General features: G+C 35.1%; 1 protein-coding gene across 1 annotated transcript; it reads right to left on the reverse strand.

Moving 5' to 3' along the window:
• Positions 1–24,025, reverse strand: LOC138310647 (glutathione S-transferase theta-1-like). The gene is made up of 4 exons (XM_069251931.1): positions 23,849–24,025; positions 13,401–13,488; positions 12,610–12,763; positions 1–596 (listed from the first exon to the last, which is right to left on the reverse strand). The coding sequence occupies exons 1-4, from the start codon at positions 23,955–23,957 to the stop codon at positions 261–263; spliced, it is 687 nt and encodes a 228-aa protein (XP_069108032.1). The 5' UTR covers positions 23,958–24,025; the 3' UTR covers positions 1–260.
• Between the last annotated feature and the right edge of the window lie 248 nt (positions 24,026–24,273).

Genomic DNA, 24,273 nt, shown 5'->3' on the forward strand with positions numbered 1-24,273 from the left:
TTTATAATTAAGAATTGTATTTCGGAAACACTTCTTAACCTTTCTGTAATAAAGTTACTTATACTTTATAATTAAGAATTGTGTTTCGGAAACACTTCCCTAACCATTCTGAAATAAAGTTACTTATACTTTATAATTAAGAATTGTGTTTCGGGAACACTACCCTAACCATTCTGAAATAAAGTTACATATACTTTATAATTAAGAATTGTGTTTCGGAAACACTACCCTAACCATTCTGTAATAAAGTTACTTATAGGTTATAATTTAGAGTTCTGTTTGGAGAACACTTCTCTAACCATGTACGGTATACGGTGAGCCTCATCAAACACTGGTCCAGTTCTGTGTCTGACTCGAGTCACCCAGTCCCTAACCACTGGATCAGATGTGTATAGGGCATCCTCTAAACAGCTTACGAGTTGCATTAACTCACAGACGCAAACCAGGTCAGCGATGGATATGTCGCTTCCACACAGAAACGGTTGATCTTTCAGAAAATAACTGGAGAGAATAGAGACTGTCTTCCGTACAGCATTCCTTTCGTCCTCTACCAAGTCCCACTTTATAGCTGCGTTATTCATTCTGGGTAAGCGTACCTGGGGAAAAAAAAATCCGCGTCTTCTTAATCTACATTCATTGTTATATTGAGCTTACGATTTTACACTGCCCACATAGTTCCTCAGGGTGGTGTCGTAAAACCGTCGTTCTTTTGTAAGTAGCATACAAAGACAAACAGGATCCGACAACATCCCATATGTGGTCACGTTCTGGTAATCTGGTAAAATGGCCAAATTGTTGCTGTCAGAATCTTGTCTGGGACGAAAGAGTTTCAAAAAATTGCCTGAATTATTTCCATGTACATAGCCATATCCCTCAAACATCACATCAAAGCTAATTAGGGCTTTTCACCATGTGGTGAAAAGACCCATTGTTTTTGTTCTGTTTTTTTATTATTATTATTACAAGCTAACCGATACTTACATTATATATATCATTGGCTTCTTAGGTAAAATAAGCGTTTTCGTTTAAATATCGCATACAGTGTATATAACAATAATGACAATCAAAAAGCTAACCTAATTTTATAGCATATATGTACAATTCATTTTTCACAAATATAATATGGGCAGCCACTTGAAACGTCATGATATACTCGTGCATATCAAAAGGTCTCCAATACTTTTAATAAAATACGTATCAAATTACTAGTAAACGTTTCTGTCATAATTTGCGTGACCCTGTGTTTTGGCCGAGGTGACCAAGATTGCATTTTACGGTCTCGGAATAGCAGTTGAGACTGCTTGTTTTACACATGTTCATAGAAATTTAACTGTCGAAAACAGATATATCTAGATTTAATATCCCATGAAAAGTTACATAATATAAGACCACAATCGAGAGCATCGTGGGTAGCGTTAGGCCAAGGACGTCTCCTTGTAGGCGGTGCATGGAATTTGCAAATTATTTAGTCTAGATGAAATAATTGATTATTCTAGGTACTGGTGTATGTAAATAATGAATGTACTTGCAATATTTCTAACGTTGGACATTTTTTATTTTGCTATAATTGATATCGATGCCGCCACCGTTTGTGCGATGAGATGAGAAGTTGTTGACGAGTCATCTTGGTTTTCACTGTCGACACCAAAATAAAACTTGTATTGTAAGATAGTGAACGTCTACTATGTATACAAAAGATGGTATTCAAAACGAAAGCAAATTGTCTGTTATTTACACGACTTCGCTCAAAGCGAAATGCTTCTTTGACGACCAAGAAAAGATGCATTCACTAAACGGAATGAGTGTGTACCGTGGGCAATATGTAAGCGACGTCATTCCGATGATTGTGACGTCATTGTTTGGCGGGACTGACCGCCGTTTCATTCACTTCTACTAAAAGTGACGTCATTGGAATGTTCGGGATCAAGTCATCAAATTTAGAAATTGAATCAAACGAAAGAAATTAAACATTTATTTACTGATATCGTAATATTTTCCTATTACAACTATTACAGGAATTTCTTATTATCCGGTATCGAGTTCTGTGCCCGATTTATGTCGATATTAGTGCTGAAAGTGCATTGTTTCTTGATATTGTTCCGCTTGCTTTGTTGACTTTAAATTCGTAAAATGAACTTAACCCGCGAAGGGCGTCAGAACACTTGTTTTCAACGGGAATAAACACCGTAGTGATAAAGACCTTTCAAGTATGGCAACAGTGATTATTGCATCAGGGGAATAGGGACACAAAAAGTCGATTTTCTCCAAAAGTAAGTAAGTTACACTACATTAATTTTGCTGGAACACTTAAAAAGTCGTTCGTATTTATGTCGATATTAGTGCTGAAAGTGCATTGTTTCTGATATTGTTCCGCTTGCTTTGTTGACTTTAAATTCGTAAAATGAACTTAACCCGCGAAGGGCGTCAGAACACTTGTTTTCAACGGGAATAAACACCGTAGTGATAAAGACCTTTCAAGTATGGCAACAGTGATTATTGCATCAGGGGAATAGGGACACAAAAAGTCGATTTTCTCCAAAAGTAAGTAAGTTACACTACATTAATTTTGCTGGAACACTTAAAAAGTCGTTCTGTTTTTAGAACAATTTGAATTATGAAGATATCTCTTACAGTATTTTTTATTATTATTATTATTATTATATAATATAATGTAAGTTAACAAGCTAACCGATACTTACATAATATATAATTCATTTTTCGCAATTTCCAGTCATGTGGACATGACGTACATACATTTAGCAATTATTTTACACGATGAATAATTTGCGTGTGCCCATGTGCTTGGGGTGAGGTGACCAATATTACATTTCACGGTCCAGGAATAGCAGTTGAGATGGGTTGTTTTTATCTTGTACACACGTTCCTTCCACATATTCATAATTCTAAATATAACTGTCGAAGACAGTTTATCTGGATCAAATAATCGATGAAAAGTTACATAATACGTATGAATAAGACCACGATCGAGTGCATTGTGGTTAGCGATAGGCCTAGGACGTATCCTTGCAGGCGTTATATGGAATTTTCAAATTATTATTTGCCTAGATGAAATAAAAATGATTTGTTTTAATGTGCAGGAGACAGAAGTCATCTCGTCTTGATTTTTTTTCTGAAATGCTCGAACGTTGGTGAACACACCCCCTGAGAGGAATGAGTTAGATTTCGCCGAGACGAAGCACAGGCTCGTGTTACGTTGATACGGAGAAAACGACAGTTTTTATTTCATACAATAGAATATCAAAGTTATATGCAATGAGAAATTGTACAATAAATCTTTTTTTAGATTATATCTTCCTACTGCGTATGCATCGTTGAATTCTACCAAGTTGTATGAAAATACAATGCACAGTCGATGTCGGGAACAGATCCGATTTGATGCATTCAACTCAAATATAAAAAAAAAGATTGCTATTGCCGAAATTTTTTGGAATAAAGATAGTCTTAAGTCTTCAAAGATCGCTTCTTTCTTGATGAATAAATAAAAAAAAAAACACACGAAAAAATCTCGATAGATGCTCGCAACCCAGTGCTACCGCGGTTTCATCGGTTTTCGACGGCGAAAGACCAAAATAATTTTTTACACACATATATAATTACAATTTCAAACATATTCAATTCAAATCATTAATTATATGTTTCAGAAGCATTTTAATGATGTTTTTGTGCAATATTTCAAGAATTTCATATACTAAACGAAGCACTTTATCCACAAACGCTGTAAGATTTACATTGTAGCCTACGTAGGCCTTCTGTTTCTTTCTTTTTGTCAAAGTGACGTTTAAATAATGAAATGTTTCAAGATAAAGTAACACTATTATTTTAAACTATGTTAAGCTGTATATGAGTGCAAATTGCCACCATAATACCACAAATGAATGCTTATTCTATCCTTCAAAACGTCAGCTTGCAAGGTCGAATCACCCGGGCTCAAAGAGGACAAAAAAGTGACGTCATTAGAATGTTCGGGATCAAATCGTCAAATTTAGAAATGGTAATCAGAATAAAGAAATTAATCATTTATTTACTCATATCGCAACTATTACAAGAAATTCTTATTACCTGGTATCGAGTTATATGCCTGGTTAATCTCGATATTAGTGCTGAAAATTCGAAGGGCGTCAGAACGCTTGTTTTAAACCGGAATCAACACCGTAGTGATAAAGACCTTCCAAGTGAATTTTTGCATTGGGGGAACAGGGACATAAAAAGTTGATTTTCTCAAAAAGTAGGAAAAATAAAATACATTAATTTTGCTGGAACACTTTAAAAAATCATTCTGATTTCGGAACAGTTGGAATTATGAAGATACCTCTAAAAGTATTTTTATTATTATTAGTATATATTATGTAAGTAATTATTATTATTCTTCTACACTTTTTTGTGTCCAAAAGATCTTCAAAATGGTAAGAGGTATGCCAATGGCCTTATTGTCATATTGTATGGCACGAGTTGAAGGGGTGACCGCAACATTTATAAGTAGGTCAAAAATCCAAAATGGCCGCCATGACGTCATACCTAAAAAGTTTAAAACAGACATAACTCCATAACCGTTTAAGATACAGCAAATAGTATTCAATTACAGCAATTAGGTCAAAGGTCAAACAAAAAAGTTTGCTATGGGGTCAAAGTTCACGAATTTTTATTTTTTTGATTTTGCGAAATTTCTTTTTACATATCGATGCAGAATGTCATTCTGATGAATTTGGTGTCTTTTATTTTTCGGTAGCACTTCCGGTTAACGCTGTATGCCATTTTGAACAATCCTTTTATCTTTGCTAAATTCCCGCCAAAATGTTTAACATTATATATTGTCGAACTGAATGACTAATATAGTCTGCAATTGCTATAGAAAAGACCCCTCTAATGTTCTCTAACGTTTGATATGATTTTCATCTTCATCAAAAAAACAAAATGGCCGCTATGACGTCATATCTTAAAATTTAAAAATGCTTATAACTCACTAACAGTTCTTTTCACAGATTTCATCAAATAACATTTTTTTGCAGATAATCTAAAGCGTAAACTTTTTTTCTCTATATGTTATTACAAAAAATGGCAACTTCCGGTTTTCGGTAAGGGTCAAATGTTAAAGGTCCTGTTTTTAACAATAAACTTGAAAACTTTTCTCCTGAAGTTCTGTAAGGTCCATGATCTTCATATTTCATATATAAGATGTCCAGGGGATGGGCTATAAAGTCGGATACTTGGAATGACCTTGACCCATATTCAAGTTCACAGGGGTCAAATACACATATCATTAATAAATTGTTTAAATGGTCATAACTAACTTATCGTTGGTTTTACAGCTTTCATGCAATTATGTTATTTGAAGATAATCTACAGGGCAATGTTTTTCTAATAATAACTTGTTATAACAACAGATCCAGAGGGCTCGAAAGAATTTGGAAATATGAATCGGATTAAGATGAGAGTTCTCTTCGGCTGATCAAACTTCATGCAGATCTTCACTAAAACACTTTTATTCAGGGCTGAAAGTCAAGGTCATTTATTGGTTACAACTTCAAAACCCATGCATTACCTAGTTCTTAACTTACCTGGAAATGACGGTATTGTAAACTAAATATAGTGAAAAGCCCGCCAAATTGTCTATGACAATTTCTAGTTGTAAATGTATATGTATACTGGGACGAAATGGCGTTTTCAATTGATGTAGGATGATGTAGAAAATGCATTTGATCTGAGGTTCATGTGGTATCAATGCCATCCGAACATTACCCCTTATGGCATGTTGCCAGATCCTGTTTTGAAAGGACCAGAGTGGTTTAGAGGATCTGTATTTTAATCAAATTGCCAAAAAATAAGTTGAAATTGCCCGGGTTTATTAACGCCTAATAATATAGGCCAGGTTTTGCGGATCATGTACCACGTCTGTTCTGTAGCTAAAACCGGCCATGGTATTGACATTATCATTGGAAATGGCTGTACAATGGAAATTAACTGCTTGTAATGTTAATCAGGGTATTAATGCATAAGATCTAAAAATTAAATTCGGTTATAACTCGTAGAATTACAAATAACGTTTCGTATTTCTTCACGGCTATGTGTAATATGTATTTTAATGCGTTCACGTATCGATATAGATATTATGCTCATCATAAGCGACCGTGCTTAGTCACATGACTTCAAAGACTCGATCTGACCGTTGGTCGGAATATTCCCGCTTAATCCATTGTTCATGAGAAGTCCGGCGAACTGACAACACAATTTTGAGCTTCCGAAATTGCAAACACTTTATAAAGGCAAAAGGCAAGTCCGTTCTGAACATTTCATTATATATGCATATATAATATGATATACAATACATGTGGTATTGTTTAGATTTAAAGACATGTATTAACAAACGTCTTACATTCCCGTATGTGAAGTAATACTGGCATAATTCACGGGGACCTGGCAAGAATTTTTTAACCAACGGCAACAGGTATTTATCTTCTTCCTCTCATAAAAACCTAAAAGCCACATGTACGGTTTTTTGTATTGTTTTTCTCTGTGTTGATATAATATGTTGAGCCACGTAACATTGGAACATACTCATGAAACATATCTCAGTTTCTACATGCAATTTCTACATGATGCACTCATCACAATCATTTGAGTTATCGCACAAAATTTACAATTACAATGTATTTTTTTATGAAAACGACATGAACTTCTCAATATTTTAAGGTTTAAGACCCCTGTTTAAACTAGGTTGATGTTTTTGTATGCCTATACATTGTAAATATCACTGTATTCACTTCTTAGGTGTATTTGCATAAACATACATATACATGTACCTTAGTTAGTTTTACTAAACATCCTCGATATTCCAGGGGTTCCGATCACTTACGATCTCTATATACGAGTAAGAGATAAGTAAGTGATCGGAACCCCTGGAGTATCGAGGGATGTTACTAAAAAGTGTCAATGCATCCGTACTAACTTTATATTATAATTACTGGTTGACTCTGTATAGGCTGCATGTGTTGTTTGTAAATTTTGGCAAATTATGCGGAAAAAATGTAAATTTTTCAGTTTTTGCGCCTGTCCACAGGGTTTGCAGTACATATTTCTGTCACCAAACAACCATGTCATTATGTTTACTAGTGTTTATAAGGGGAGCATGTAGGGTAAGAACGCTGGTTTGACGTATTCGACTTTATAAAGGCATCGGACATTAGAAGCATTGTAAGGTGAAAATTTGACATTATTTAGGATTTTTCTTCAACTACAGCTTAGACATGATAATTAACAGGGTCTTAAACCTTAATTGCCATTCAAGATCTCATTTTACACTCTTCGATTTCAGGTTATACACGGTTATTTCAGATAATACAAAACTTTATTCTAGTCCTACATATTTTACTACTTTATTTTGTTATGGGATATACATGTAAAAACCTGGTCAAGGCACAAACACTGATATATTGACTATATTGCCCACATAATATATCGCAGCTTAAGAAATAAAATAACTCACCTCCAAAACATATTGCAGGTGAATTCCACGTTATAGTATGCATCACCGAATCTCATTGTGAGACAGCACTATTTCTGGATGACGATATACAGACCGTGTACATTCCTATGGTGGGGAGGTGTTGTCGTCTATATCATCTTATATATCTATGCCAAAAACGTTGTCTTGACTTAGAATTTCCATCAGGTGAAGTCGTATGGGTAGAATATTCTTTAATAATTCCATCACTGACCTCCTTTAGAACAGTTACACAGACCAATGATAGTATAAATCCTCTTGAGAAACAATTTGAAAAACTCCACTGAAACCGCACTTGTTGTAAATTCGGCATGTAATAATAGTTGAAGACTTGAACATTTTGACTCTCAGAAAACCCGTCACATATACTTAGTGAATAGTATACGTCCATATTCCTTTTCCAATGTCCCATACACTTCAACCTGCACGTGTAGGTCAAACGCGCGCATTGTCACTAGATCCGTACGCGTGCTGGTCAGCGATGCGTGCGAAATAGAGCTTGCCGGTGTTATCGATGTATGTAGATCACTCGATATATTTCTGATCATGATCACGATGCTCAATATGATTGAAAAAGGGGTACAGAAGGACTTTATAAGTGAGATATACGTCCTTGAATGTACTAATAATTGTTTACGTTCGATCTGGTGACCATGGGGTATAAAAATGCTATCGAACTTTACCGATCCTTATACAAAAATAGGCCAGGTCCCTATGGTTGTTATTTAGAGGCGCTCAATCAATTAATGATATGAGTTAAATTTTGTTTCTGAAAAAAAAAAATACTCAGGACTATGCCCATGTTTTGTATTCCCACTAAAAATATTATTATAAGACCTAATGATAAGCCGTGTTTTACTATGAATACGACATGAAATAAGAGTGAGAAATAGGTTACATAAAAAAACTTAAACGTAGCTATCCATTGCTAAAATTTAGATAAATTTGAAAAAAGCAAAATTTTTTAAAACGCAGAACCAGGGAATTATTTTTCGATCTAATGTAAAATGGACTATTAGACAATTTTGCCAAAAACAACCAAAAAGATTTCTGGAAACTTCTGCGTAATTTAATTAACAGGGGTTGTGATAGAGTTTCTAATATCCCCATTAAAAGATATCATGTTAATAATACTATTATGGTAGATAATGAACGAAAAGCTAATGTTTTTTAAACGATTACTTTATATCTATATCAACCTTATGTGATAACTGGTGTTCCCTTACACATATGTTAATACCAAAACACAAAGTCGTATGGGGCGATGTTTTTTTACGCATACTGATATTATCGATATTCTAAGTTCCTAGACATAGGCAAAGCTGTAGGTTTTGATAAAATATTACTTATATTTATATATAATATGTATACTGTTGGTTAAAACATTTCGTGATCCGATTTGATGCATTCAACTCAAATATAAAAAAAAAAGATTGCTATTGCCGAAATTTTTTTTGGAATAAAGATAGTCTTAAGTCTTCAAAGATCGCTTCTTTCTTGATGAATAAATAAAAAAAAAAACACACGACGAAAAAATCTCGATAAATGCTCGCAACCCAGTGCTGTGATACTACCGCGGTTTCATCGGTTTTTCGACGGCAGGAAAGACCAAAATAATTTTTTTACACACATATATAATTACAATTTCAAACATATTCAAATTCAAAAATCATTTAATTATATGTATTCAGAAGCAGTTTTAATGATGTTTTTGTGCAATATTCAAGAATTTCATATAAACTAAACGAAGCACTTTATTCCACTAACAACGCTGTAAGATTTACATTGTAGCCTACCGTAGGCCTTCTGTTTCTTTCTTTTTGTCAAAGTGACGTTTAAATAATGAAATGTTTACAAGATAAAAGTCAACACTATTATTTTAAACTATGTTTAAGCTGTATAATAAGTGCAAATTGCCACCATAAATACCACAAATGAAATGCTTGATTCTATCCTTCAAAAACGTCAAGCTTACTGCAACAGGTCGATAATCACCCCAGGCTCAAACGCACGACAAAAAAGGTGACGTCATTTAGGAAATTGTTCTGGGATTCAAATCGTCTAATCTAGAAATGGTAATCAGAATAAAGAAATTAATCATTTATTTCACTCACATATCGCAAACACTGTTACTAAAGTAAATCTCCTTATTACACGTACCGCCTGGTATCACTAGTGTATAATGAGCCACTGGTCTAATCTCGATATAGCATTGCAAAATTCGAAGGGCGTCGCAGAACGCTTGTTTTTAAAAACCGATAATCAACACCCGTAGTGATAGCGCAGACCTTCCAAGTGAATCTATTTTTGCATTTCGAGATGGGAACAGGGACATTAAGAAGTTTGATTTTCTCAAAAAGTAGGAAAAATAAAATACATTAATTTTGCTGGAACACTTTAAAAAATCATTCTGATTTCGGAACAGTTGGAATTATGAAGATACCTCTAAAAGTATTTTTATTATTATTTAGTATATATTATGTAAGTAATTATTATTATTCTTCTACACTTTTTTGTGTCCAAAAGATCTTCAAAATGGTAAGAGGTATGCCAATGGCCTTGGCCTTATTGTCATATTGTATGGCACGAGTTGAAGGGGTTACCGCAACATTTATAAGTAGGTCAAAAATCCAAAATGGCCGCCATGACGTCATACCTAAAAAGTTTAAAACAGACATAACTCCATAACCGTTTAAGATACAGCAAATATTATTCAATTACAGCAATTAGGTCAAAGGTCAAACAAAAAAAGTTTGCTATGGGGTCAAAGTTCACGAATTTTTATTTTTTTGATTTTGCGAAATTTCTTTTTACATATCGATGCAGAATGTCATTCTGATGAATTTGGTGTCTTTTATTTTTCGGTAGCACTTCCGGTTAACGCTGTATGCCATTTTGAACAATCCTTTTATCTTTGCTAAATTCCCGCCAAAATGTTTAACATTTATATATTGTCGAAACTGAATGACTAATATAGTCTGCAATTGCTATAGAAAAGACCCCTCTAATGTTCTCTAACGTTTGATATGATTTTCATCTTCATCAAAAAAAAACAAAATGGCCGCTATGACGTCATATCTTAAAATTTAAAAATGCTTATAACTCACTAACAGTTCTTTTCACAGATTTCATCAAATAACATTTTTTTGCAGATAATCTAAAGCGTAAACTTTTTTTCTCTATATGTTATTACAAAAAATGGCAACTTCCGGTTTTCGGTAAGGGTCAAATGTTAAAGGTCCTGTTTTTAACAATAAACTTGAAAACTTTTCTCCTGAAGTTCTGTAAGGTCCATGATCTTCATATTTCATATATAAAGATGTCCAGGGGATGGGCTATAAAGTCGGATACTTGGAATGACCTTGACCCATATTCAAGTTCACAGGGGTCAAATACACATATCATTAATAAATTGTTTAAATGGTCATAACTAACTTATCGTTGGTTTTACAGCTTTCATGCAATTATGTTATTTGAAGATAATCTACAGGGCAATGTTTTTTCTAATAATAACTTGTTATAATCACAACAGATCCCAGAGGGCTCGAAAGAATTTGGAAATATGAATTGGATTAAGATGAGAGTTCTCTTCGGCTGATCAAACTTCATGCAGATCTTCACTAAAACACTTTTATTCAGGGCTGAAAGTCAAGGTCATTTATTGGTTACAACTTCAAAACCCATGCATTACCTAGTTCTTAATTTACCTGGAAATGACGGTATTGTAAACTAAATATAGTGAAAAGCCCGCCAAATTGTCTATGACAATTTCTAGTTGTAAATGTATATGTATACTGGGACGAAATGGCGTTTTCAATTGATGTAGGCTGATGTAGAAAATGCATTTGATCTGAGGTTCATGTGGTATAAATGCCATCCGAACATTACCCCTTATGGCATGTTGCCAGATCCTGTTTTGAAAGGAGTGGTTAGAGGATCTGTATTTTAATCAAATTGCCAAAAAATAAGTTGTTGCCCGGGTTTATTAACTAATATTTTACCAGGATGATATTACATCACACTCATCAGAGGCCCATAATTTGATAAATAGATAAATATATGTTAAACAAATAAAACAACCACCAACAAACCAAGAAATTGTGACGCCAATTATTGATGAGTGAAAGTAATCATACGTTTCATTCCGTTTTTACCTTAACTATTGACACACTTTAAAACACATGATTATATCTCAAAATGTTATTTGATCGAGTTGGTACATCTATATATACAGTTATATATCTGCAATGTTAACGCTGCACTTCTGCCCTGCAGGTAGGGCGTTAGAATTGTACCTGCTGCCCCTATTGCATGATCGTAAAAGGCGACTAAATTTAGGCTCTTATCTTTTCTCTTCTTCCTAACTGACTTTATCTTTCCTAATGCCTCCCTTGGCACCGCCTAACTTTTGGCCTTGAGTTGAGCGTTCGCCCTTGTGAGGAAGGCTCTGGGTTCTGTCCCCTGGCCAAGACACACCAAAGTCTATAAAAGTGGTAGTTTCTGCTCCTGCTTAGCGTTCAGCATACAGGGAGTGGACGACTGGTTCGCCCGTTGTCAGTATAATGTGACCGGGTGGGGTGTGTTGCTTGGTGTCTTCGGCTGCATGCTTCAGTGATATAGCACTATAAAAAGGGCAACAGTTCCATAGCACTATAAAAAGGGCAACAGTTCCACTATACAAGAAGACACAACATAAATATACCGCAGCCTCCCAAAACACGCACCGTCGCACAACATACACGCAAAACACCGCATACATGGGAGGCCGTCCTTACATGACCATAGCTGTTAATAGGACGTTAATTAAACAAACAAACAAACAAACAAACGCTGCACTTTCCAGCCTCAAAATAAAATCGAAACAGCCAAGGACAGTGAATATAAAAGTGAAGAAAGTTACAGCATACATTCTATTTCTGAATCAGTACTTTTTCGCAGACAACAATATAAAACTTCATCTTCCAAAGTTAGTATTAAATACAGCTAAAGACCAATGGCAACATACAACACAGGACAAAGGGTTGATTTTTTGAACGTTCCCTGCCCTGGCTAATTTAAAAAAAAAACTATGTGCTCACTCAACTACTTACAAGTTCCCTGAATAAGGTAGTACCGCTGTATCGCGTGTTAAGGTGATGCCAGTGGAGGTGTTCGTCTATCCTGGCCTGGACCCTTATGTCAGTCCGAGGATACCAATGGTCAGCTACGTCATATTTCACTGCCAGGTACTTCAGTATGGCAGCACTACATCGATATCAAAAATAATAATTAGAGTCGAATAACTGATGGAATGTTCGTTAATTTTCTCTTATTTGAAAATTTCGGATGAAGATGCTATTGTTAGATTTTAAATTATTGATTTTGTTTGTTTGTTTGATTAATCAACGTCCTATAAACAGCTATGGTCATGTAAGGGCGGCCTCCCATGTATGCGGTGTGTTGCGAGGTGCATGTTTTGGGAGACTGCGGTTGTTTTCATGGTTGTGTCTTCTTGTATAGTGAGAACTGTTGCCCTTTTTAATAGTGCCTATATCACTGAAGCATGCCACCGAAGACACTAATGATTGAAGAAAGCACGTCCATTAATCGGACTAATCAATTATATACAATAAATTATTTAACGTAAGTTAGCGCCTAAACCAAATCGAACCCAAACAAAAGTTTTATACCAACCACGTTACCGTGAGACTCTTTTATATGGCTATCTCATTGATTGAAGTCGAGCATACCGGCGAAGACACCATACAAACACAATCCAAAGCATAAGGAGAAAAAAATTAGTAATGCAATCTTTAACACTACATCTGATAATAGTCGCTATTGAACGCAGCAGTTATGAGGATCTGTGTTTTGATTAATAATACTACCAGCCCGTACTTACCTTTCTGTGAGAATAAACCCGGCGTCGTCTATGACCGGTACAAGTGATAGTGGAGTGATACTTTTGAACCAGTCAGTGTAGTGTTCATCTGTAACAGTGAAATGAAAACATTCGTGGCTGCATGTATGGGAGACCAATACTACACAGATGACTACAATAATGAGCTTTGCGTGTAATATCTAAATAATGATTATGAATAATACAACTTTAACTTGTTTATGTCAATAATCCAGATCTTTATTCTCACTTCATGTATGGTATGAAAAAGGAATAATCAAATTGTTACGTGTCAATAAAGCCATGCATGATAACCGTTGTCATTATAATGTGACTGGGTGGAGTGTGTTGTCCGTCCGGTGTCTCTGGCGGTATGTTTCAGTCAGATAGTACTATAAAGTGTGCAAGCGCTTCCACAGTTTGAAAAGACAAAACACGAACTTACCACAGCCTCCAAAAATATACAGAAGGTAACATAAACACATTGCATATAGGAGAGGCCGGCGCCCATTTGAAATACAAAGCTGCTTAGATACTTTTTACAGTTTATTTTGAAGGTTAATGTTTAATAGTGTTTTCACATGTGATATTATTGTCGTTTACGGTTAAAAAAAACTTCTGAAACCACTTAATGAACACTGAACTTTACCTTTTCAATACATCTTTCAGAGGATTTTGGGTTTTAATCAAAATGCGATAAGGTGTTATCATCTACATAGTAGTATAGAGTGTCTTTATTCATGAAGTCAATAACGTATTTAGAAAAATGCTAAAGATTAATGGACCGGTGCCCCGGTCTAACTGCTCCCAGACTGAGACCATAGGCCTCGGCCTAGTCTGATAATAGTCATCCAGCCCATAAAGTAGCATATTGTGTGGAATGCAATCGGAAGCATTTGAAAGATCGATAAGTTTAGCACCCACGTGAGTCCTCAATTAGGGGCTAAAAAACTCCCAAAACATGCACCGCACACTCCATCCACGTTGCACACCGCACATATGCGATACCGTCCTTACCGGACCCTGGCTGTTATGAGCAAGTAAATATAGTATACCAAAACATAAAGCATGCGGAGAATTGTATCTGTAACCTGAAAGCAGCCAGGAAATTGTTAAAATAGAGCTTAAAAACCTATACATTTATTTCTTGTATACTTGTTTGATTAAACAAGGACATAGTCATTCAGATCCCCCGCCAATGGAGATATCAAAGTTGAAGTAAGTTTGATTGTGGAGACTTAGGTGTATGAAAAAAAAAGGAAAAAGGAAGTTGAGCTAAAGAAAGATGGGGTATAATTCAAGTAGAGCGGGCTGCAATTGATGAATCAGGTATACAGCCTTGACATTTATATTAGACTATATACACAAAGATGGGTGGAGTTTTGCAAAGTAACATTTACCATTTACCATGATATTTTCAGCAATGTTTTCATATTAACGGACAAAAAGTGCAAAAAATGAAAACCAAAAAATAGCAAAAGGTACTACTAGACCATAAGAACAATGTGTCTATGAAGTTTCATGGAAATATCTCTGCTGGTTTTAGATTTTGTGCTCCGGAAACGATTCTTACACAAAAATCTGCCATTTTCAGCAATGTTTCCATTGTTTACAGAAAAAAGTACAAACATATGAAGTAAAAACCTTAAAGTTGTGCTCCGGAAAAACGATTTTTACACAAAAATCTGCCATTTTCAGCAATGTTTTCCATGGTTACAGAAAAAAGCTACAAAAAGTGAAAACCTTAAAAAAATACCAAAAAGGAGCACTACTAGACCATAGACTACTAATGTGCCTATGGACAGTTCCGTGCATGTATCTCTTCTGGTTTTAGAGTTATGCTCCGGAAACGACCTGGTACAAAAAATATGTTTTTTTCAGCAATGCCCTCCATGGTAACGGAAAAAGTGGAATAAAATGTAAACCTTAAAAATAACAAAAGGTACTACAAGACCATAAAAAGATAATGTGTGTAATGAAGTTTTGTGGAAATATCTCTACGGGTTTTAGAGTTATGCTCCGAAATGAACCTGCTACAAAAATAAGATATTTTCAGTAATGTTTCTATGGTTACAGAAAAAAAGCACAAAAAGTGAAAAACCTAAAAATAGCAAAAGGCATTACTAGACCCATACGAACAATAGTGTCATGAAGTTTTCAAGGAAATATCTCTGCTGGTTTATAGAGTTTGTGCTCCGGAAACGAATTTTACACAAAAATCTGCCATTTTCCAGCAATGTTTCCCATGGTTACAGAAAAAAGTAGAAAAAAATGAAAACCTAAAAAATAGCAAAAGGTACTACAAGACCATAAAAAGAATGTGGTGTATGAAGTTTCGTGGAAATAATCTCTACGGGGTTTTAGAGATATTAATGCGCTGCGTGAAATGAACCTGCCTACAAAAAATATTATAATTTTCAGTAATGTTTCTAATGGTTACAGAAAAAAGCACAAAAAGTGAAAAAACCTAAAAATAGCAAAAGGCATTACTAGGACCATAAGAACAATGTGTCTATGAAGTTTCAAGGAAATAACTCTGTCTGCTGGTTTTAGAGTAATGTGCTCCGCAACAAACGATTCTTACACAAAAGATCCTATCTGCCATTTTTCAGCAATGTTTCCATGGTTACACGAAAAAAGTACAAAAAATAAAAAACCTTAAAAATAGCAAAAGGCACTACTAGACCATAAGACTAATGTGGTCCAATGGAGTTCCGTGCATATATCTTCTTCTGATATTTAAGTTGTTTAGAGTATATGCTGCGGAAATGAACCTGCTACAAAACTATGATATTTTCAGCAATGTTTTCTAATGGTTACAGAAAAAAGCACAAAAAGTGAAAACCTAAAAATAGCAAAAGGCATTACTAGACCATAAGAACAATGTGTCATATGAAGTTTTCAAAGGAAATATACTCTGCTGGTTTTAGAGTTGTGCTCCGGAAACGATTTTTTACACAAAAAATCTGCCATTTTCAGCAATGTTTCCATGGTTACAGAAAAAAGTACAAAAAGTGAAAACCTTAAAATAGCAAAAAAGGCACTACTAGACCATAAGACTAATGTGCCTATGGAGTTCCGTGCATGGTATCTCTTCTGGTTTTAGAGTTATGCTCCGGACTAACGAACCTAGGTACAAAAATATGATTTTTTTCAGCAATGCCTCCATGGTAACGGAAAAAAGTGCATAAAAATGAAAAACTAAAAAAATAGCAAAAGGTACTACAGAGACCATAAAAAGAATGTGTATTTATGAAGTTTCGTGGAAATATCTCTAACGGGTTTTTTAGAGCTTATGCTGCGGAAATGAACCTGCTACAAAAATATGATATTTTCAGTAAATGTTTCTATGGTTACAGAAAAAAAAGCACAAAAAGTGAAAACCTAAAAATAGCAAAAGGCATTACTAGACCATAAGAACAATGTGTCTATGAAGAGTTTCATGGAAATATCTCTGCTGGTTTTAGATAGGGTGCTCCGGAAACGATTCTTACACAAAAATCTGCCATTTTTCAGCAATGTTTTTCCATTGTTAAAGACAAAAAAGTACAAAAAGTGATAACCTTAAAAATAGAAAAAGGAACTACTAAACCACCATAAGACTACAATACTTATTATGGAGTTCCGTGCAATATATCTCAACCGGTTAATTCCAGTTATACTACGGAAACGAACCTGGTACAAAAATATGATTATTTTCAGCAATGTTTTCATGGTTACGGAAAAAGTGCAAGAAAATGAAAACATAAAAATAGCAAAAGGCACTCACTAGACCAATAAGAACAATGTGTCTATAAAGTTTCATGGAAAAATCTCTGCTGGTTTTAGAGTTGTGTGCTCCGGAAACGATTCTTACACAAAAATCTCTGCCATTTTCAGCAATGTTTCCATAGTTACAGAAAAAAGTACAAAAAGTGAAAACCTAAAATAGCAAAAGGCATTACTAGACCATAAGAACAATGTGTCTATGAAGTTTCAAGGAAATATCTCTGCTTGGTTTTAGAGTTGTGCTCCGGAAACGATTCTTACACAAAAAATCTGCCATTTTTCAGCAATGTTTCCACTGGTTACAGAAAAAAAAGTACAAAAAGTAAAAACCTTAAAATAGCAAAAGGCACTACTAGACCATAAGACTAATGTGCCTATGGAGTTCCGTGCAAATATCTCTTCTGGTTTTAGAGTTATGCTCCGGAAACGAACCTGGTACAAAAATATGATTTTTTCAGCAATGCCTCCATGGTAACGGAAAAAAGTGCATAAAATGAAAACCTAAAAAAATAGCAAAAGGTACTACAAGACCATAAAAAGAATTTGTGTATGAAGTTTCGTGGAAATATCTCTACGGGTTTTAGAGTTATTGCTGCGGAAATGAACCTGCTACAAAAATATGATATTTTCAGTAATGTTTCTATGGTTACAGAAAAAAGCACAAAAAGTGAAAACCTAAAAATAGCAAAAGGCATTACTAGACCATAAGAACAATGTGTCTATGAAGTTTCAAGGAAATATCTCTGCTGTTTTTTAGAGTTGTGCTCCGCAAACGATTCTTACACAAAAATCTGCCATATTTCAGCAATGTTTCCATGGTTACAGGAAAAAAGTACAAAAAATAAAAACCTTAAAATAGCAAAAGGCACTACTAGACCATAAGACTAATGTGCCTATGGAAGTTCCGTGCATGTATCTCTTCTGGTTTTAGAGTTATGCTCCGGAAACGAACCTGGTACAAAAATATGATTTTTCAGCAATGCCTCCATGGTAACGGAAAAAGTGCATAAAATGAAAACCTAAAAAATAGCAAAAGGTACTACAAGACCATAAAAAGAATGTGTGTATGAAGTTTCGTGGAAATATCTCTACGGGTTTTAGAGTTATGCTGCGGAAATGAACCTGCTACAAAAATATGATATTTTCAGTAATGTTTCTATGGTTACAGAAAAAAGCACAAAAAGTGAAAACCTAAAAATAGCAAAAGGCATTACTAGACCATAAGAACAATGTGTCTATGAAGTTTCAAGGAAATATCTCTGCTGGTTTTAGAGTTGTGCTCCGGAAACGATTTTTACACAAAAATCTGCCATTTTCAGCAATGTTTCCATGGTTACAGAAAAAAGTACAAAAAATGAAAACCTAAAAAATAGCAAAAGGTACTACAAGACCATAAAAAGAATGTGTGTATGAAGTTTCGTGGAAATATCTCTACGGGTTTTAGAGTTATGCTGCGGAAATGAACCTGCTACAAAAATATGATATTTTCAGTAATGTTTCTATGGTTACAGAAAAAAGCACAAAAAGTGAAAACCTAAAAATAGCAAAAGGCATTACTAGACCATAAGAACAATGTGTCTATGAAGTTTCAAGGAAATATCTCTGCTGGTTTTAGAGTTGTGCTCCGGAAACGATTCTTACACAAAAATCTGCCATTTTCAGCAATGTTTCCATGGTTACAGAAAAAAGTACAAAAAGTAAAAACCTTAAAATAGCAAAAGGCACTACTAGACCATAAGACTAATGTGCCTATGGAGTTCCGTGCATGTATCTCTTCTGGTTTTAGAGTTATGCTCCGGAAACGAACCTGGTACAAAAATATGATTTTTTCAGCAATGCCTCCATGGTAACGGAAAAAGTGCATAAAATGAAAACCTAAAAAATAGCAAAAGGTACTACAAGACCATAAAAAGAATGTGTGTATGAAGTTTCGTGGAAATATCTCTACGGGTTTTAGAGTTATGCTGCGGAAATGAACCTGCTACAAAAATATGATATTTTCAGTAATGTTTCTATGGTTACAGAAAAAAGCACAAAAAGTGAAAACCTAAAAATAGCAAAAGGCATTACTAGACCATAAGAACAATGTGTCTATGAAGTTTCAAGGAAATATCTCTGCTGGTTTTAGATTGGTGCTCCGGAAACGATTCTTACACAAAAATCTGCCATTTTCAGCAATGTTTCCATGGTTAAAGAAAAAAAGTACAAAAAGTGATAACCTTAAAATAGTAAAAGGAACTACTAGACCATAAGACGAATATTATTATGGAGTTCCGTGCATATATCTCAACCGGTTTTCCAGTTATACTACGGAAACGAACCTGGTACACAAAAATATGATATTTTCAGCAATGTTTTCATGGTTACGGAAAAAAAGTGCAAGAAAATGAAAACATAAAAATAGCAAAAGGCACTACTAGACCATAAGAACAATGTGTCTATGAAGTTTCATGGAAATATCTCTGCTGGTTTTAGAGTTGTGCTCCGGAAACGATTCTTACACAAAAATCTGCCATTTTCAGCAATGTTTCCATGGTTACAGAAAAAAAGTACAAAAAGTGAAAACCTAAAAATAGCAAAAGGCATTACTAGACCATAAGAACAATGTGTCTATGAAGTTTCAAGGAAATATCTCTGCTGGTTTTAGAGTTGTGCTCCGGAAACGAACTTCTTACACAAAAATATGCCATATTTTCAGCAATGTTTCACATGGTTACATAGAAAAAAAGTGCAAAAAGTAAATGAAAACCTAAAAATAGCAAAAAGGGCACTAATATACCATAAGACTAATGTGCCTATGGAGTTCCGTGCATATATCTCTCAAACGGTTTTAGAGTTATGCTGCACGGAACGAACCTGGTACAAAAATATGATCTTTTCAGCAATGTTTCCATGGTGGACTCAGGAAAAAAGTGCAAAAAATGAAAATCTAAAAAAAATAGCAAAGGACATACTAGACCATAAAAAACAATTTTGTGTATGAAGTTTTTTCGTGGAAATATCTCTGCTCGGTTTTAGAGGTGTGCTGCGGGAAACGAACGCTTCTTACAAAAATCTGATCATTTTCAGCAATGTTTCTATGGTTACAGAAAAAACCGACACGAAAGTGAAAACCTAAAAATAGCAAAAGGCACTACTAGACCATAAGAACATGTGATCTATGGAGTTTCCGTGAAATATCTCTGCCGGTTTTAGTCAGTTGATGCTCCGGAAACGAACTGGTACACAAAAATCTGCCAATTTTCAGCAATGTTTTCCATGGTTAACATGAAAAAAGTACAAAAAATGAAAACTTAGAAATAGCAAAAGGCACTACTAGACCATCACGACTCAATGGTTGTCTATGAAGATTCGTGCATATATCTCTGCTGGTTGTAGAGTTATGCTGCGGAAACGAACCTGCTACAAAAACTATCTGCCAATTTTCAGCAATGTTTCCTATGGTTACAGAAAAAAGCAGCAAAAAGTGAAAAAACTAAAAAATAGCAAAAGGCATTACTAGACCATAAGAAACAATGTGTCTATGAAGTTTCGTTGGAAATATCTCTTGCTGGTTTTTAGAGTTGGTGCTCCGGAAACGATTTTTACACAAAAATCTGCCATTTTCAGCAATGTTTCCATGGTTTACAGAAAAAAGTACAAAAAGTAAAAACCTTAAAATAGCAAAAGGCACTACTAGACCATAAAACTAATGTGCCTATGGAGTTCCGTGCATATATCTCTTCTGGTTTTAGAGTTATGCTGCGGAAATGAACCTGCTACAAAAACTATGATATTTTCAGCAATGTTTCTATGGTTACAGAAAAAAGCACAAAAAGTGAAAAACTTAAAAATAGCAAAAGGCATTACTAGACCATAAGAACAATGTGTCTATGAAGTTTAAAGGAAATATCTCAACTGGTTTTAGAGTTGTGCTCCGGAAACGATTTTTTACACAAAAATCTGCCATTTTCAGCAATGTTTCCATGGTTACAGAAAAAAGTACAAAAAGTGAAAACCTTAAAATAGCAAAAGGCACTACTAGACCATAAGACTAATGTGCCTATGGAGTTCCGTGCATGTATCTCTTCTGGTTTTAGAGTTATGCTCCGGAAACGAACCTGGTACAAAAATATGATTTTTTCAGCAATGCCTCCATGGTAACGGAAAAAGTGCATAAAATGAAAACCTAAAAAATAGCAAAAGGTACTACAAGACCATAAAAAGAATGTGTGTATGAAGTTTCGTGGAAATATCTCTACGGGTTTTAGAGTTATGCTGCGGAAATGAACCTGCTTACACAAAAATTTGTTATTTTCAGTAATGTTTCTATGGTTACAGAAAAAAGCACAAAAAGTGAAAACCTAAAAATAGCAAAAGGCATTACTAGACCATAAGAACAATGTGTCTATGAAGTTTCAAGGAAATATCTCTGCTGGTTTTAGATTTATGCTCCGGAAACGAAACCTTTTACACAAAAATCTGCCATTTTCAGCAATGTTTCCATGGTTACAGAAAAAAGTACAAAAAGTAAAAAACCTTAAAATAGCAAAAGGCACTACTAGACCATAAGACTAATGTGCCTATGGGAGTTCCGTGCATATATCTCTTCTGGTTTTAGAGTTATGCTGCGGAAATGAACCTGCTACAAAACTATGATATTTTCAGCAATGTTTCTATGGTTACAGAAAAAAGCACAAAAAGTGAAAACCTAAAAATAGCAAAAGGCATTACTAGACCATAAGAACAATGTGTCTATGAAGTTTCATGGAAATATCTCTGCTGGTTTTAGATTGGTGCTCCGGAAACGATTCTTACACAAAAATCTGCCATTTTCAGCAATGTTTCCATGGTTAAAGAAAAAAAGTACAAAAAGTGATAACCTTAAAATAGTAAAAGGAACTACTAGACCATAAGACGAATATTATTATGGAGTTCCGTGCATACATCTCAACTGGTTTTCCAGTTATACTACGGAAACGAACCTGGTACAAAAATATGATATTTTCAGCAATGTTTTCATGGTTACGGAAAAAGTGCAAGAAAATGAAAACATAAAAATAGCAAAAGGCACTACTAGACCATAAGAACAATGTGTCTATGAGGTTTCTTGGAAATATCTCTTCTGGTTTTAGAGTTATGCTCCGGAAACGAACCTGGTACAAAAATATGATATTTTTCAGCAATGTTTCCATGGTTACGGAAAAAATGCGAAAAATGAAAACCTAAAAATAGCAAAAGGCACTATTAGACCATAAGACCAATGTGTGTATGAAGTTTCTTGGAAATATCTCTACTGGTTTTAGAGTTATGCTCCGGAAACCATTCGTACGGACGGACGGACGGAACCCATTTGTATATCCCCCGCCAACTTCGTTGGGCAAGGGATAATTAACGAGCTACTAACAGCCAAGGTCATGCAAGGACGGGCTCCCAAAACACGCATCGCACAATACACACTCGCCGCACAACTCAAATATGATAGGCCGTCTTTACATGACCCTAGCTGTTAACAAACAAAATCGAGTCACCACAGTTGGCTTTTCTGGCATATCACATTTTAACCAGCTAATCTAAGTAGAGCGGTTGTGTATGATATATTCGCAAATTTTAATGTTTTTTTAATTGTTTCTTTAGGGAGTTTATCCCAACTAGGGTGTTAAAATATTACAATTTAGATACCAAATGGGGATTATATAAGCCAATTACCGCCCACTTTCTGTTATTAACAAAGCATTCTAATACTAGAATAAATACCATGTCATTATTAGCCAACTCAACATCGTTTCTACGCCGAACTGTTAGATCAGATCGTAAATTGGCCTATGGTCCCTTTCATAGATTTATATGATTGTCCTTACGAAATGGTCTGAAGCCGGCTGCATCATAGCATGAAAGTGTCATGAAGTAATTTACGTCCTTTTAACAGTCAGGGTCTGCCGAACTGTTAGATCAGATCGTAAATTGGCCTATGGTCCCTTTCATAGATATATATGATTGTCCTTACGAAATGGTCTGAAGCCGGCTGCTCTGCATCATAGCATGAAAGTGTCATGAAGTAATTTACGTCCTTTTAACAGTCAGGGTCATGTAAGGACGGCCTTACATGTGTGCGGTGTGTAGCTTGTATGAATTACGTGGATTATTTGTGTTGTATCTTCTTGTATAGTGGAACTTCTGCCCTTTTTACAATGCTATATCACTGGGGTATGCCGCCGAAGACACCAAGCAACACACCCCACCCGGTCACATTATACTGACAACGGACGAACCAGTCGTCCCACTCCCTGTTTACTGAACGCTTAGCTGGATCAGAAACTACCCTTTTATAGACTTTAGTGTCTCGGCCAGGGGACAGAACCCAGAGCCTTCCCCACAAGGGGCGAACGCTCAACTCAAAGCCAACCGGTCACATTATACTGTAATAAACAGGGAATCACATAGAATATCACTCAAGATACACGAAATTTCGATGAACTTACGCATACTATTAATAGTAAGGTGACAGATTAGGCAATTAAAACATGGTATGTTATACATCTAAATACGGTTTTTGTTCGTTACCAAATGATACAATACATGGTCGCGTGGAAAAATATAATTCCACCCGATTATATCTTGTACGCCTTTAATCGTGTAAACAATACATACATAATGTAGTAAAACAACACAATGAATCCTAGTAACATTGGATTTTTTCTCACCTTTTCGTAATGCGACAGGTTTGGCGTTGAAGGGGATATCGTTTATCTTCAGGAAGATATAGACAGCGCGTGAAGGCTGTGACATCAGGTCATAGTAGACAGTTAACATCGTTTTCGTTTGCTGTCACCTGCCGATTATAATAATACCCCTAGGTTCGTTATAAACAATATATGTATAGCCTGACACTGTGAACTAAATATAACCGACCACTTGAGCTGTTATCAAATACAAAGGTTATAGGTAACTGTCCCAGTTAGCTGTTATCCTAGGCTTTCAGGCGCTCCTATCGGCTGCATCCCCATTTGCCCACTTTTTATAGTCTGATAATTAGCAGTGTTATGACAAAGATTATAGTCTATTTCAGAGAAGTTATCCTGGATTTACCTGTGTTTTGCCTGTGAATTTCACCTGTGATACGTACTGT

The sequence above is a fragment of the Argopecten irradians genome, chromosome 16, assembly GCF_041381155.1.
Source record: "Argopecten irradians isolate NY chromosome 16, Ai_NY, whole genome shotgun sequence".
Lineage (NCBI taxonomy): Eukaryota > Metazoa > Mollusca > Bivalvia > Pectinida > Pectinidae > Argopecten > Argopecten irradians.